The sequence below is a fragment of the Oncorhynchus keta genome, chromosome 18, assembly GCF_023373465.1.
Source record: "Oncorhynchus keta strain PuntledgeMale-10-30-2019 chromosome 18, Oket_V2, whole genome shotgun sequence".
Lineage (NCBI taxonomy): Eukaryota > Metazoa > Chordata > Actinopteri > Salmoniformes > Salmonidae > Oncorhynchus > Oncorhynchus keta.
This window is the reverse complement of record NC_068438.1, coordinates 6,375,459-6,385,945: the sequence shown is the minus strand read 5'-3', so window position 1 is coordinate 6,385,945 and position 10,487 is coordinate 6,375,459. Positions and strand designations below refer to the sequence as shown.

Genomic DNA, 10,487 nt, shown 5'->3' with positions numbered 1-10,487 from the left:
ATGCGGGTTTTTGGTTTTTCCTTTCAATTAAGACCTAGACAACCAGGTGAGGGGAGTTATTTACTAATCAGTGACCTTAATTCATCAATCAAGTTCAACAGAGGAGCAAAAACCTGCAGACACTCAGCCCTCCGTGGAACGTGTTTGACACAGTGATATAAACAAAGTAGGGAGCCCTTGCTCTAATGAAGCCCTAACAAGACCTCAGACCCGTTGAGCACGGGTTCTCTGGGAATGTGTTGTCAGGGTGTGTCAAGACTCAACACCTCCACCCTAATTGCTCCGGCCAAGATTGACAGTGTCCCTCTCACCTCCATACCCCTTAAACACTAACGGGCATAAAATAAAAAAAACACAACCAACTGGATAGAACTGGTCTGCAGAAAGCACATGCAGCAGAAGAGGATAAATACTAAAAAGAACAGTAGAAAGACAAGAAGTCAAAGACCAGACTGTTGCCAGTTATCAGGTGCGTTATGATGCTTTTAGAGATCGTTGCATTGGATTTGACTGATATTTGGGGAGACCGATGCGGATTGCCACTTTACTCTGGTGTGTATTTCTCAGCACCAAAATCTTGCAAGACTCTTTTCAACAGTAATAGAAATACCAATGTATTGTGTTAATGGGAACCTTTTTTTTTAAACCATCAAACTCACAGGGTTGGATGTCAGTCTGGTGTTGGTTGCCACAATGTTTACTAGCAGTTTATGCCTTTTGTAACAAGAAATGATGCGATGTAATTAAATAGCCAAGATTTTCTATAAATCGATCAATATTATAGATAAGATAATTCAGCATTTTATGCCTCGAACATACGTTTAGCAAATTATTCACATACATGTGGGTGTGACATGTGAGCGCCAAGGGTAGGTCATTTTATGTATTAATCTTTTAAAATGTTACAATTGTTCTATTGATGTAGGGAAATTGCGTTGTGTTTGTCAGGTGGTCAGACTATTGCTTTGTCCAGGAAAATAGACCTTTGCCCAGGAATTGTCTTATGTCATCTGATCAATATTGGTTAAATTAAACGTTGGTAAATTTAACTAATGGATGGAGTTAGAATTCAAATTGACAAGGTAAATTGGCTAATTTTTTTTTATTTTTTTAACGCATGGTTGGAATTTTTCAAGATGACATGGGAAGTGTGTGCCCTCACCCGCCACGTTAGAGACGACAGGGTCACTGTCAGGACATACCTTAAAAAACGTGTAATTAGTTGTAGGACTATCAACTATTTGATAGTTTCGTTGTAATGTAAATAATATTGGATTATGGCATTTTTCTAAATATCTGTAATTGACACTGCAGTAGCCGAATTGGAGTGCAATTGAACATGGATGGTGGCTATGACAGCACGGCAGTGGGCTCTGGGATGTCGGGCAGTCTGGGCGGCTCTGAGACTGACCCACTGCTAATCACGGACCCCGAACCAGAGACGCCGAAATGGCAGCCCATGTCCAAGGAACAGCTGGAGCTCGAAGCCGGGGGCCCGGGGTGGAGGAAAATACGCTCCTGCCTGGTGGTGGTCTTCTGGCTGGGTTGGCTGGCCTTGCTGGGCGCCTCTATCGACATCATAGTGCAGAGCCCTCGGCCGGTCGCACCGCCGCTACTGTGGTGGCAGAGGGCGCTGTTTTACCGCATACAGCCCATACTGCTCATGGACGCACAGAACGAGGTGCCAGATGGTATCGACGGTGAGTTAAAGGAAGAGGGCGTTCAGGCGACCTAAACACCCAATAATACAATGCCTGCACTATATAGACTACTCTGTCTACACAATGTAAAGTAGTGCCTTCAGTTCAAGCACTTTATTTAATGCACTAAAAATGACAATGCAATCTTAAAACGTTTATATAAGGCATCGGTAGAAATAAATTAATCCAAAATTGATATACACTGATTAATTCTACTGATATACACTATTTATACAAAAGTATGTGGACACAAATTAGTGGATTTGGTTATTTCAGCCACACCCGTTGCTGACGGGTGTATGAAACAGCCATGCAATCTCCATAGACAAAAAATGGCAGAATGGCCTTACTGAAGAGCTCAGTGACCTTCAACATGGCACTGTCCATAGGATGCTAGCTTTCCAACAAGCCAGTTCATCAAAATTCTGGCCTGCTAGAGCTTCCCCGGTCAACTGTAAGTGTAGTTATTGTGTAGCGGAAATGTCCAGAAGTATCAACTGCTCAGCCACGAAGTGATGGGTCACCCAAGCTCACAGAACGGGACTGCCGAGTGCTGAAGCGCGTAGTGCATAAAATATTTCTGTCCTCGGGTGCAACAAACACTACCTACTGAGTTCCAAACATCCTCTGTTTTTCATGGTTTGGGTTAGGCCCCTTAGTTCCTGTGAAGGGACATCTTAACCCTGCAGCATACAATGACTTTCTAGATGATTTTGTGCTTCCAAATTTGTTGCAACAGTTTGGGGTAGGCCCTTTCCTGTTTCAGCATAACAATTCCCCTGTGCAAGAAGCGAGGTCCACACAGAAATGGTTTGTTGAGATCGGTGTTGAAGAACTTGACTGGCCTGCACAGAGCCCTGACCTCAACCCCATCGAGCAACTTTGGGATTAATTGGAATGCCGTCTGCGAGCCAGGCCTAATCGCCACAACATTAGTGCCGACCTCACTAATGCTCTTGTGACTGAACGGAAGCAAGTCCCCACAGCAATGTTCCAACATCTAGTAGAAAGCTTTCCCAGAAGTGGTGGCTGTTATAGCAGCAAAGGGGGGACCAACTCTATGTTAATGCCCATGATTTTGGAATGAGATGAGCAAGTGTCCACACAATTCTGTTTGGGGTGCTGCAAAAAAATATAATTTGCAGACCTGCTGTAAAAACTTGTTTGTCCTCACTACAGACAGTTATATCGTCCGCTAACACAAGACTACAGGCCCAGTACACTACTTTTGTGGAAAATATTTTATTTAAAAAAAAAAAAATCTGGGGGGTGCTACAACACCCCTACTTCCCGCGGCTATGCTGCTGCGAAAATTCTCCTAATCTGCTACAAAAAGTAACTTGTCATATCTGTAAAGCTAGTTTCTGAGCTTTGTGGTATTCTTCTGCTGGGTCAGTGGTGTGTGAGCAGCTACCATACCTGAAGTCCCTGGGTGTAAAGGCTCTGCTTCTGGAGGGGCTGTTTCACCAGGACGTGTCCCCACTGGACCTCCGTAACATTGCTGAGCGAGTGGGTACAGTGCCTCAGATACAACAACTGCTCATGGAGAGCCACAACGCAGGTATGTACCCAAGAAATCATTGCCCTTACCAGGGGCACAACTTTCACTGGGGTTGGGGGACATGCCGCCCCCCCCCCATTCTGAAATTGCGTTTTTTTTTTTTTTTTTTGCTATGATACAAAAAGTTATGCCCCCCCACACTTCTAAAACCACAATTGAGCCCCTGGTCCCCTGGTGACTAATGCCAGACCTAAACCCGAGGCCAGCTAGCCTGTATCCTCACACGGACATTTCCAGAGCTCTTGAAAGATGCACTTAACTTACTGCATGTTCTGATCCACTATTCACATGGTCTCCCTCCTTTAGGCATCAAAGTAGTGTTTGACTTCTGTGATCTGGACCTGTTCGGACCCAAAGACTCAGTAGGCAACGACTCTGCTGTGCCCTCTGACCTCACTGGCTCAATACAGGTAGGATAGGTCTTGCATGACACCATGAGTAGAATGGCTAGATCTTGGTTTCAAATGTTAGACTTTTTAATGGAGTAAAAATAATTGTTTTGTTTCCCCAGTATGCACTCCGATTTTGGTTGGAACAGGGTGTGGCAGGATTTGGGATCTGTGACACAGATGCTGCATATTCCGAAAAGGTCAGACTGTTGAGCAATGCTCAAACTTGGTTGCCATCCAATCAAAGCCAGACCAATTTATTTCACGTTCATTTGTTATCAGCACAGACGTTTAACTGAATGTTATCCATTCATGCCTTCTGTTTGTTTTAGATCCTGACCGAGTGGAGAGTTCTGGTCAAGGAGTTCAGCACATCAGATCATGAGAGGTGCTGTGGCACTGCGAACACTTCTAACATACAGTACAGACCAAATGATAACACAACTCTCATACTGTTAGACAAGTGTTGGACTAGTAACCGGAAGGTTGCAAGTTCAAATCCCCGAGCTGGCCAAGGTATAAATCTGTCGTTCTGCCCCCTGAACAAGGCAGTTAACCCACTGTTCCTAGGCCGTCATTGAAAATAAGAATTTGTTCTTAACTGACTTGCCTAGTTAAATAAAGGTAAAATAAAAACACCTGTGTTCGTTAAAAGGCTATCTTTGTTTTAGTCATTAACATTGGTTGATATATGTGAGGAATCTGTTTAGGCTTGAGGAATATGTAGTTCATGTTTTATAGCAAAGTCGTTGAAGTTGGAATGAAACCTGTGTGTCGTCTGTGCAGGATTGTAGTGGTGAAACAAACAGGAGAGTCTCTACCTGCCCTGAATACCTCTAGCACGTCAGTCAACAGCTCATTGGTTGAGCTGGTTATGATGTCACTACTGCCGCACGAGCAGCACCTCCTGTCCGGACAGGAAGTGGCCATTGCTGTGGAGAGACACCTGTCGACATCCCACGGCGAACTTTGGCCCAGTTGGACGGTAATGACCCGACATTCTTTCTGTTCATTCTATCACAAAGTATAGGCTGGTGAGGATGGTGTCCAACTCCTTATTTATTGGCAAAATGACATCAATATGGTGTGTGTGTGTGTGTGTATGATGCCAGGTGGGCGGTGAAGCATCACCGATGTTGCACAGAATACTCCTGGTTCTGATGATGACACTACCTGGATCACCTGTTGTCAAATACGGAGAAGAAATAGTTAATTTGCCGGTAAGAGACCCGAGTCCTAGGGATGCAATACAGACTAACTGTGTCTGATGTGCTCATGCTTTAGTACAGTGGAACACCATTGAATCGTTTTCTTTCTGTGGTGAAGAATGCGTCTGCAGACATGAGCTGGGAACGTGAGGCAGACAAGACCATTGGACTGAACCACTCTGTTGGGGTGAGTTTTCTAAGTAAAATAATATCAAATTTGTTAGTCTTCATATACACACAGTCTTCATATACACACAGTATTACCATATCTGAGCTCAGTGGTTGTAGGAAAGTTGGCAAGTGGGTTTAGGGTGTTTACCACAAAGTCTCTCAATGACAGGCCTATTTTTCCTTTGATCTGTTCCTCCATTTATGACACCTCTGTTCTTTCCTTCAGGAACAGAGGAAGCTCAAACACTCTGCTTTGGCTCTGTTCAGCTCCCTCAGTGGCTCTCGCCTCAGAGAAGAATCTCTCCTTTATGGGAGCTTCACCTTTCTCCCCTTCAACATCACCTCCCTCCCCCCCTACTCCAACTCCACCCTGGCCCCCCCATCAGCCCCTGTGCTAGCCTTCCTGCGCTCTTGGGGCTGTGTCCACTTCCTGGTGCTGCTCAACCTTGGGCCTGAGGCCCAAGCCCTGGACCCAGCATGGGCTCCCAGCCTTCCCACTGCTGGGGTGTTTGTGACCAGCACAGGGATGGACCGCCTGGGCGGCACCTCCCTGGAAACACTGAGGCTCCAGCCAGAGGAGGCCATAGTTATCAAACTGTTTGAGTCTAACAGCTACTCCTCCTAGGGCCTGTGGTATGGGGCATTAGGCAGAGTGAGAGGGGCTAGGACTGGATGCAGGGGAGGATAACTAGGCAGAAATGGTAACTATTTAGCCAGCTATTCTTTTTTTTGTTGAGGCTATATCAAAATGTTCTTAAAATAATAAATAAGTGTATCATTTGTTCTGATGACATGGTCAACTTAAGAGGGTGCCAAATATTTGGACTACAATGCAAACACTTGGCAGAGAATTTAAAGGCTGTGGCTGAGATTAGTCACCCCTATTCAATATTTTTTCCACCAATTGGTATTTTGACCAATAACAGCAGATCTTTTGCAGAGCTGATCTGATTGGTCAGAAGACCAATGGGTGACAAAAGAACACAATTGGGCTGACTGTGTATGAACATGGGCAGTTTACTGTAAATTAGCATGAGTAACAAACACTTGACTCAACAGTTGATTTCAACATCTTTCACTTGAGAAACAACATTGTATGATGTATCCTGAGATATGTAGCTGGGTAATGTGGTGAAACGCACAGTAAATCACTGAATCAACCACAATGATTGGTGGGAAGGTCTCACATGTTTCTGGTTATTCCATTGTACCTTACTGCTTTGAGTGATTTTATATATTGGTGCCAAAAAGCAAAGCAGTTTGAAACACAACCTAACACATACACTTGCTTTTTGCACTATCATCCCTTCCAATTCTTGTTGTGGATAAAATAGCTAGAAATAAATATGACGACGAGACGAGCTCCGACTAGGATAAATTATTTTTGAACTGTCATCCAACTCGGAATTCCAAGTCGGAAACATCTTTCTGAATTGAAGATCACTGACATTTGACCTCGTGTTGAACTCTACTTGACAGAGACGCTGAACTGCTAGCCATCAAGCTAACGAAATTGGTACCAGATGAGTTTTGCAATGGAGCTAGCTCTCTTTGGGGAAATAAATTAACTGTTCCAGCGCTGTAGGAGCTGTATCTACTACACTTTGTTTCAGGACAAACCGGATCACTCGGGAGTTCCAATACAGAAATTGTTCACTTGCCGAGGATTATAGGCTTGAGGTGGCTTCCTTGATCACGGAGGTAGCAAGCCTATGTAAGAAACGGGAAAACCCCGAGTGGGACGCTATTCCACATCAAGTAACTCATGCAAGCAGTAAAATGAGATTTTAAAAACATGAAACACCTCATGGAAGGGGGCTGTGAAGCAACACCAACATATGCACATGGGTTTTGTACTGTAGATATGTGGTAGTTGTGGAGTAGGGGGCCGGAGGGCAAACGGTGTGTTGTGACATCTGTGAATGTATTGTAATGTCTTTAAACTTGTATAAACTGCCTTAATTTGGCTGGACCCCAGCAAAGAGTAGCTGCTGCCTTGAAGTCTTTCACTGTGTTTGGTGTGAGTTGGCCAGCCACAGGGGGGTGCTATTGCACAAGTCAGGGCACTGCCATAGTATTCACACTTTGTGTTGTGTGGCGCCAGGGGTATAACGTGTTAATGGTACATTTATGATTTTCAAACGAGCCAAAGCCATTAATTTAATATCAGTATCTAAACAATCATGAATTAGTAGAACCTGGTAAGAGTGCTTTCAAGAAACAGCCTTTCGGCTGTGTTTAGACAGTGTAGTTATTGACAAAAGAGCTGATCTTTATTTTACCAGGTAGGCTAGTTGAGAACAAGTTCTCATTTGCAACTGCGACCTGGCCAAGATAATGCATAGCAGTGTGAACAGACAAGAGTTACAAGACCAATTAGTGGAAGATCAGCATTTTTTTTTTTAAAGTTTTATTTAACTAGGCAAGTCAGTTAAGAACAAATTCTTATTTTCAATGATGGCCTAGGAACAGTGGGTTAACTGCCTGTTCAGGGGCAGAACGACAGATTTGTACCTTGTCAGCTCGGGGTTACTAGCCCAACGCTCTAACCACTAGGCTACCCTGCCGCCCCACAACATTAGGATGCCTGTGTAAATGCAGCCTTATACAGTCACATGATCAAGAACTACCTGCTGTAAACCCAACTATTCTTACCTTTAACCCAAACTGCTGGCACTCATCTCTGACCATTACTTCTCAATTTGTTAATTAACACTCCTTTAATTTCTTAGGTAGTAATATTCAAGGTTTCCATTAATATCTGCCTCTTTCTGTGTACAATTAATATTTTCCAATCACCAACCAGGTCTACAGACATAGTAAAATCCCAAAACCATATTGTACCAGCTAACCCACAACCCCCTCCAATTCCTCAGAACTGTATATTGAGATATACACTGAGTATACAAAACATTTAGAACACCTGCTCTTTCCACGACATAGACTGACCAGGTGAAATGGTCAAATCCACTTCAATCAGTGTAGATGAAGGGGAGACAGAGAAATGGATTGTGTATGTGTGACATTCAGAGGGTGAATGGGCAACCCAAAGGACATCCAGCCAATTTGACACAACTGTGGGATTGATTGTTGTTATTATTAACAAAATAGCTGAACTTTTTTTTCAAAAGACCAAAAAGTGGGAAAAATAATCAGAATTTGGCTGCCTGTGTAAACGCAGCCAATGTGTCTGGCATTTCCCTACAGTTCTTACATATCACATACCTACCTAAACCCAAAACCCAAGGGGTCAATATGGCTGTGTTTAGACAGGCAGCACAATTCCGGTCTTTTTTCACTAATTGGTCAGATCAGCTCTGAAAAAGATCTTATGTGATTGGTCAAAATATTATTTGGTGGCATAAAATATGTGACTGTTAATGTAAACGCAGCCGTTGTGACCTCAATTTCTCAGGAAGGATAGGTTTTACATAATGGCATGCCTGTTCTCTCTCTCTCTCTCTCTCTCTCTCTCTCTCTCTTATGTTTCAAATCAGGCGAGCATGTGATATGGAATCCAATTCGTCACATTGTGCGTCGTCGTCGTCCATAACAAACTGCGCTCCCAGAAGAGGTCATTGTTATACACAAGGCATGTTATTTTGATTGTACTTTCTTCCTGTTGGGAAAGCTACATTTGTATTTTAAAAATTGCATTGCTATTTGAATTAGACATGGCCAAGTGAGGCTGGCCTGGCTGAATCATGCCAGTATTGTATGGAGGAACACAATCTGCGTACCATCACACATTAGAAACATGGGTCTCAGGGCCAGACCTGTACGTTCTGCAGCCCTAGGAGAGACAAAAATCTGCCGATGTTTAACACATCTGGTTAGTAGGCTATATAATCAGTTCAATGTAAATATAACAGCCTAATATTTTCAATCTGATTACATTGATAAAATCACCAATGTCTCAATTAAATTAGTTTTTATATTTCTTTGTGTGTGGATTGGGGGATAACAGTTTTGCAATCAAGATAATGTTGAGCTGAGAAAGTCTCAAAAGAAAGGTGGATAATGGAAATAGAAGTTTCAGGGAGTAATGGACAGAGAAATAGGCATTCTTACCATATTTCTCGATGTCAAGCCAGAGTGTCTTGTTTGCAATGCTGTTTGCAAATAATTGCATCTTAAACATCCTTATGAATCTAAGCATGGCACTTTCAAAAGTTACCTTTACACCCAGACAGAGGCTCTACTGACGCAGAAAAATGTAAGCTTCAACTGCTGGCTACTCGTCCGTTGTATAACCAAACAACAAAAGTGCTTCCCTAAAAGCTGCCCGGGTTTAAACAAAAATATATTTTCAGAAAGAGAAAAGGTAAATTAATATGAATAGAATAGCAAAGTGCATTGTTTTTATCTCCTTGAATATTATAGGCCGCAGTTTAACTTCAGATCGTCATAGATGGGAATCAATATATTCCCATATGCATCGGAGTCATGTCTTTCGCAGGCATTCGAGCTTGTTTATACCATTAAAAACATCACAAGTTAACTATTGTTACAGAACTGTCACACCCTGATCTGTTTCACCTGTCTTTGTGCTTGTCTCCACCCCCTCCAGGTGTCGCCCATCTTCCTCATTATCCCCAGTGTTTTTGTACCTGTGTTCTCTGTCTTGTTGCCAGTTCGTCTTGTCTTGTCAGGTCTTACCAGCGTGGTTTCCCGTCTCCCTGCTTTATCAAGTTCTGTTGCCTAGTTTCTCTTGTTGTGACCATTCTGCCTGCCCTGACCCCGAGTGTGCCTGCCGTTCTGTACTTGCCTGACTCTGACCCGTTTACGAACCGCTGCCTATCCTGACCCCGAGCCTGCCTGCTGTTCTGTACTTGCCTGACTCTGACCCGTTTACGAACCGCTGCCTGTCCTGACCCCGAGCCTGCCTGCCGTTCTGTACTTGCCTGACTCTGACCCGTTTACGAACCGCTGCCTATCCTGACCCCGAGCCTGCCTGCCGTTCTGTACTTGCCTGACTCTGACCCGTTTACGAACCGCTGCCTATCCTGACCCCGAGCCTGCCTGCCGTTCTGTACTTGCCTGACTCTGACCCGTTTACGAACCGCTGCCTATCCTGACCCCGAGCCTGCCTGCCGTTCTGTACTTGCCTGACTCTGACCCGTTTACGAACCGCTGCCTATCCTGACCCCGAGTGTGCCTGCCGTTCTGTACTTGCCTGACTCTGACCCCTTTACGAACCGCTGCCTGTCCTGACCCCGAGCCTGCCTGCTGTTCTGTACCTTATTGACTCTGCCCTGGATTATGGACATCTGCCTGCTTTTGACCTGTCTTTTGCCTGCCCCCTGTTTGGGTCAGTAAACATCGGTGACTCTAGCTGTCTGCATCTGGGTCTTATCCTGAGTTCTGATAAGAACGCTTGATATATTCTGGATACGTTTTAAGTATTTATTTCAAAATATACAGCAAACAATAGATTTAATTTTTGCCCTTTTCTTTA

General features: G+C 43.9%; 1 protein-coding gene across 3 annotated transcripts; it reads left to right on the top strand.

The window, feature by feature from the left end:
* The first annotated feature begins 111 nt into the window (after positions 1-111).
* On the top strand, positions 112-6,270 carry si:dkey-202g17.3 (4F2 cell-surface antigen heavy chain). 3 transcript variants are annotated; one of them, XM_035791612.2, is made up of 10 exons: positions 112-552; positions 1,315-1,700; positions 3,097-3,261; positions 3,568-3,671; positions 3,773-3,850; positions 3,983-4,038; positions 4,437-4,635; positions 4,763-4,870; positions 4,977-5,045; positions 5,256-6,270. In XM_035791612.2, the coding sequence occupies exons 1-10, from the start codon at positions 530-532 to the stop codon at positions 5,652-5,654; spliced, it is 1,587 nt and encodes a 528-aa protein (XP_035647505.1). In that variant the 5' UTR covers positions 112-529; the 3' UTR covers positions 5,655-6,270. The 3 variants fall into 3 exon arrangements, with proteins under 3 accessions (XP_035647505.1, XP_035647507.1, XP_035647508.1); XM_035791614.2 differs by having other exon boundaries at positions 115-469; XM_035791615.2 differs by lacking the exon at positions 112-552 and adding an exon at positions 674-869.
* Positions 6,271-10,487: the final 4,217 nt, after the last annotated feature.

What these genes read in the sequence shown, in the direction of transcription:
- si:dkey-202g17.3 (XM_035791612.2), top strand. Translation starts at nt 530, where the DNA reads ATGCGGATTGCCACTTTACTCTG. An exon ending in CGGATTGCCACTTTACTCTG is followed by an intron (nt 553 to 1,314) that starts GTGTGTATTTCT and finishes TTGACACTGCAG; the next exon opens with TAGCCGAATTGGAGTGCAAT. An exon ending in AGCACATCAGATCATGAGAG is followed by an intron (nt 4,039 to 4,436) that starts GTGCTGTGGCAC and finishes TCGTCTGTGCAG; the next exon opens with GATTGTAGTGGTGAAACAAA.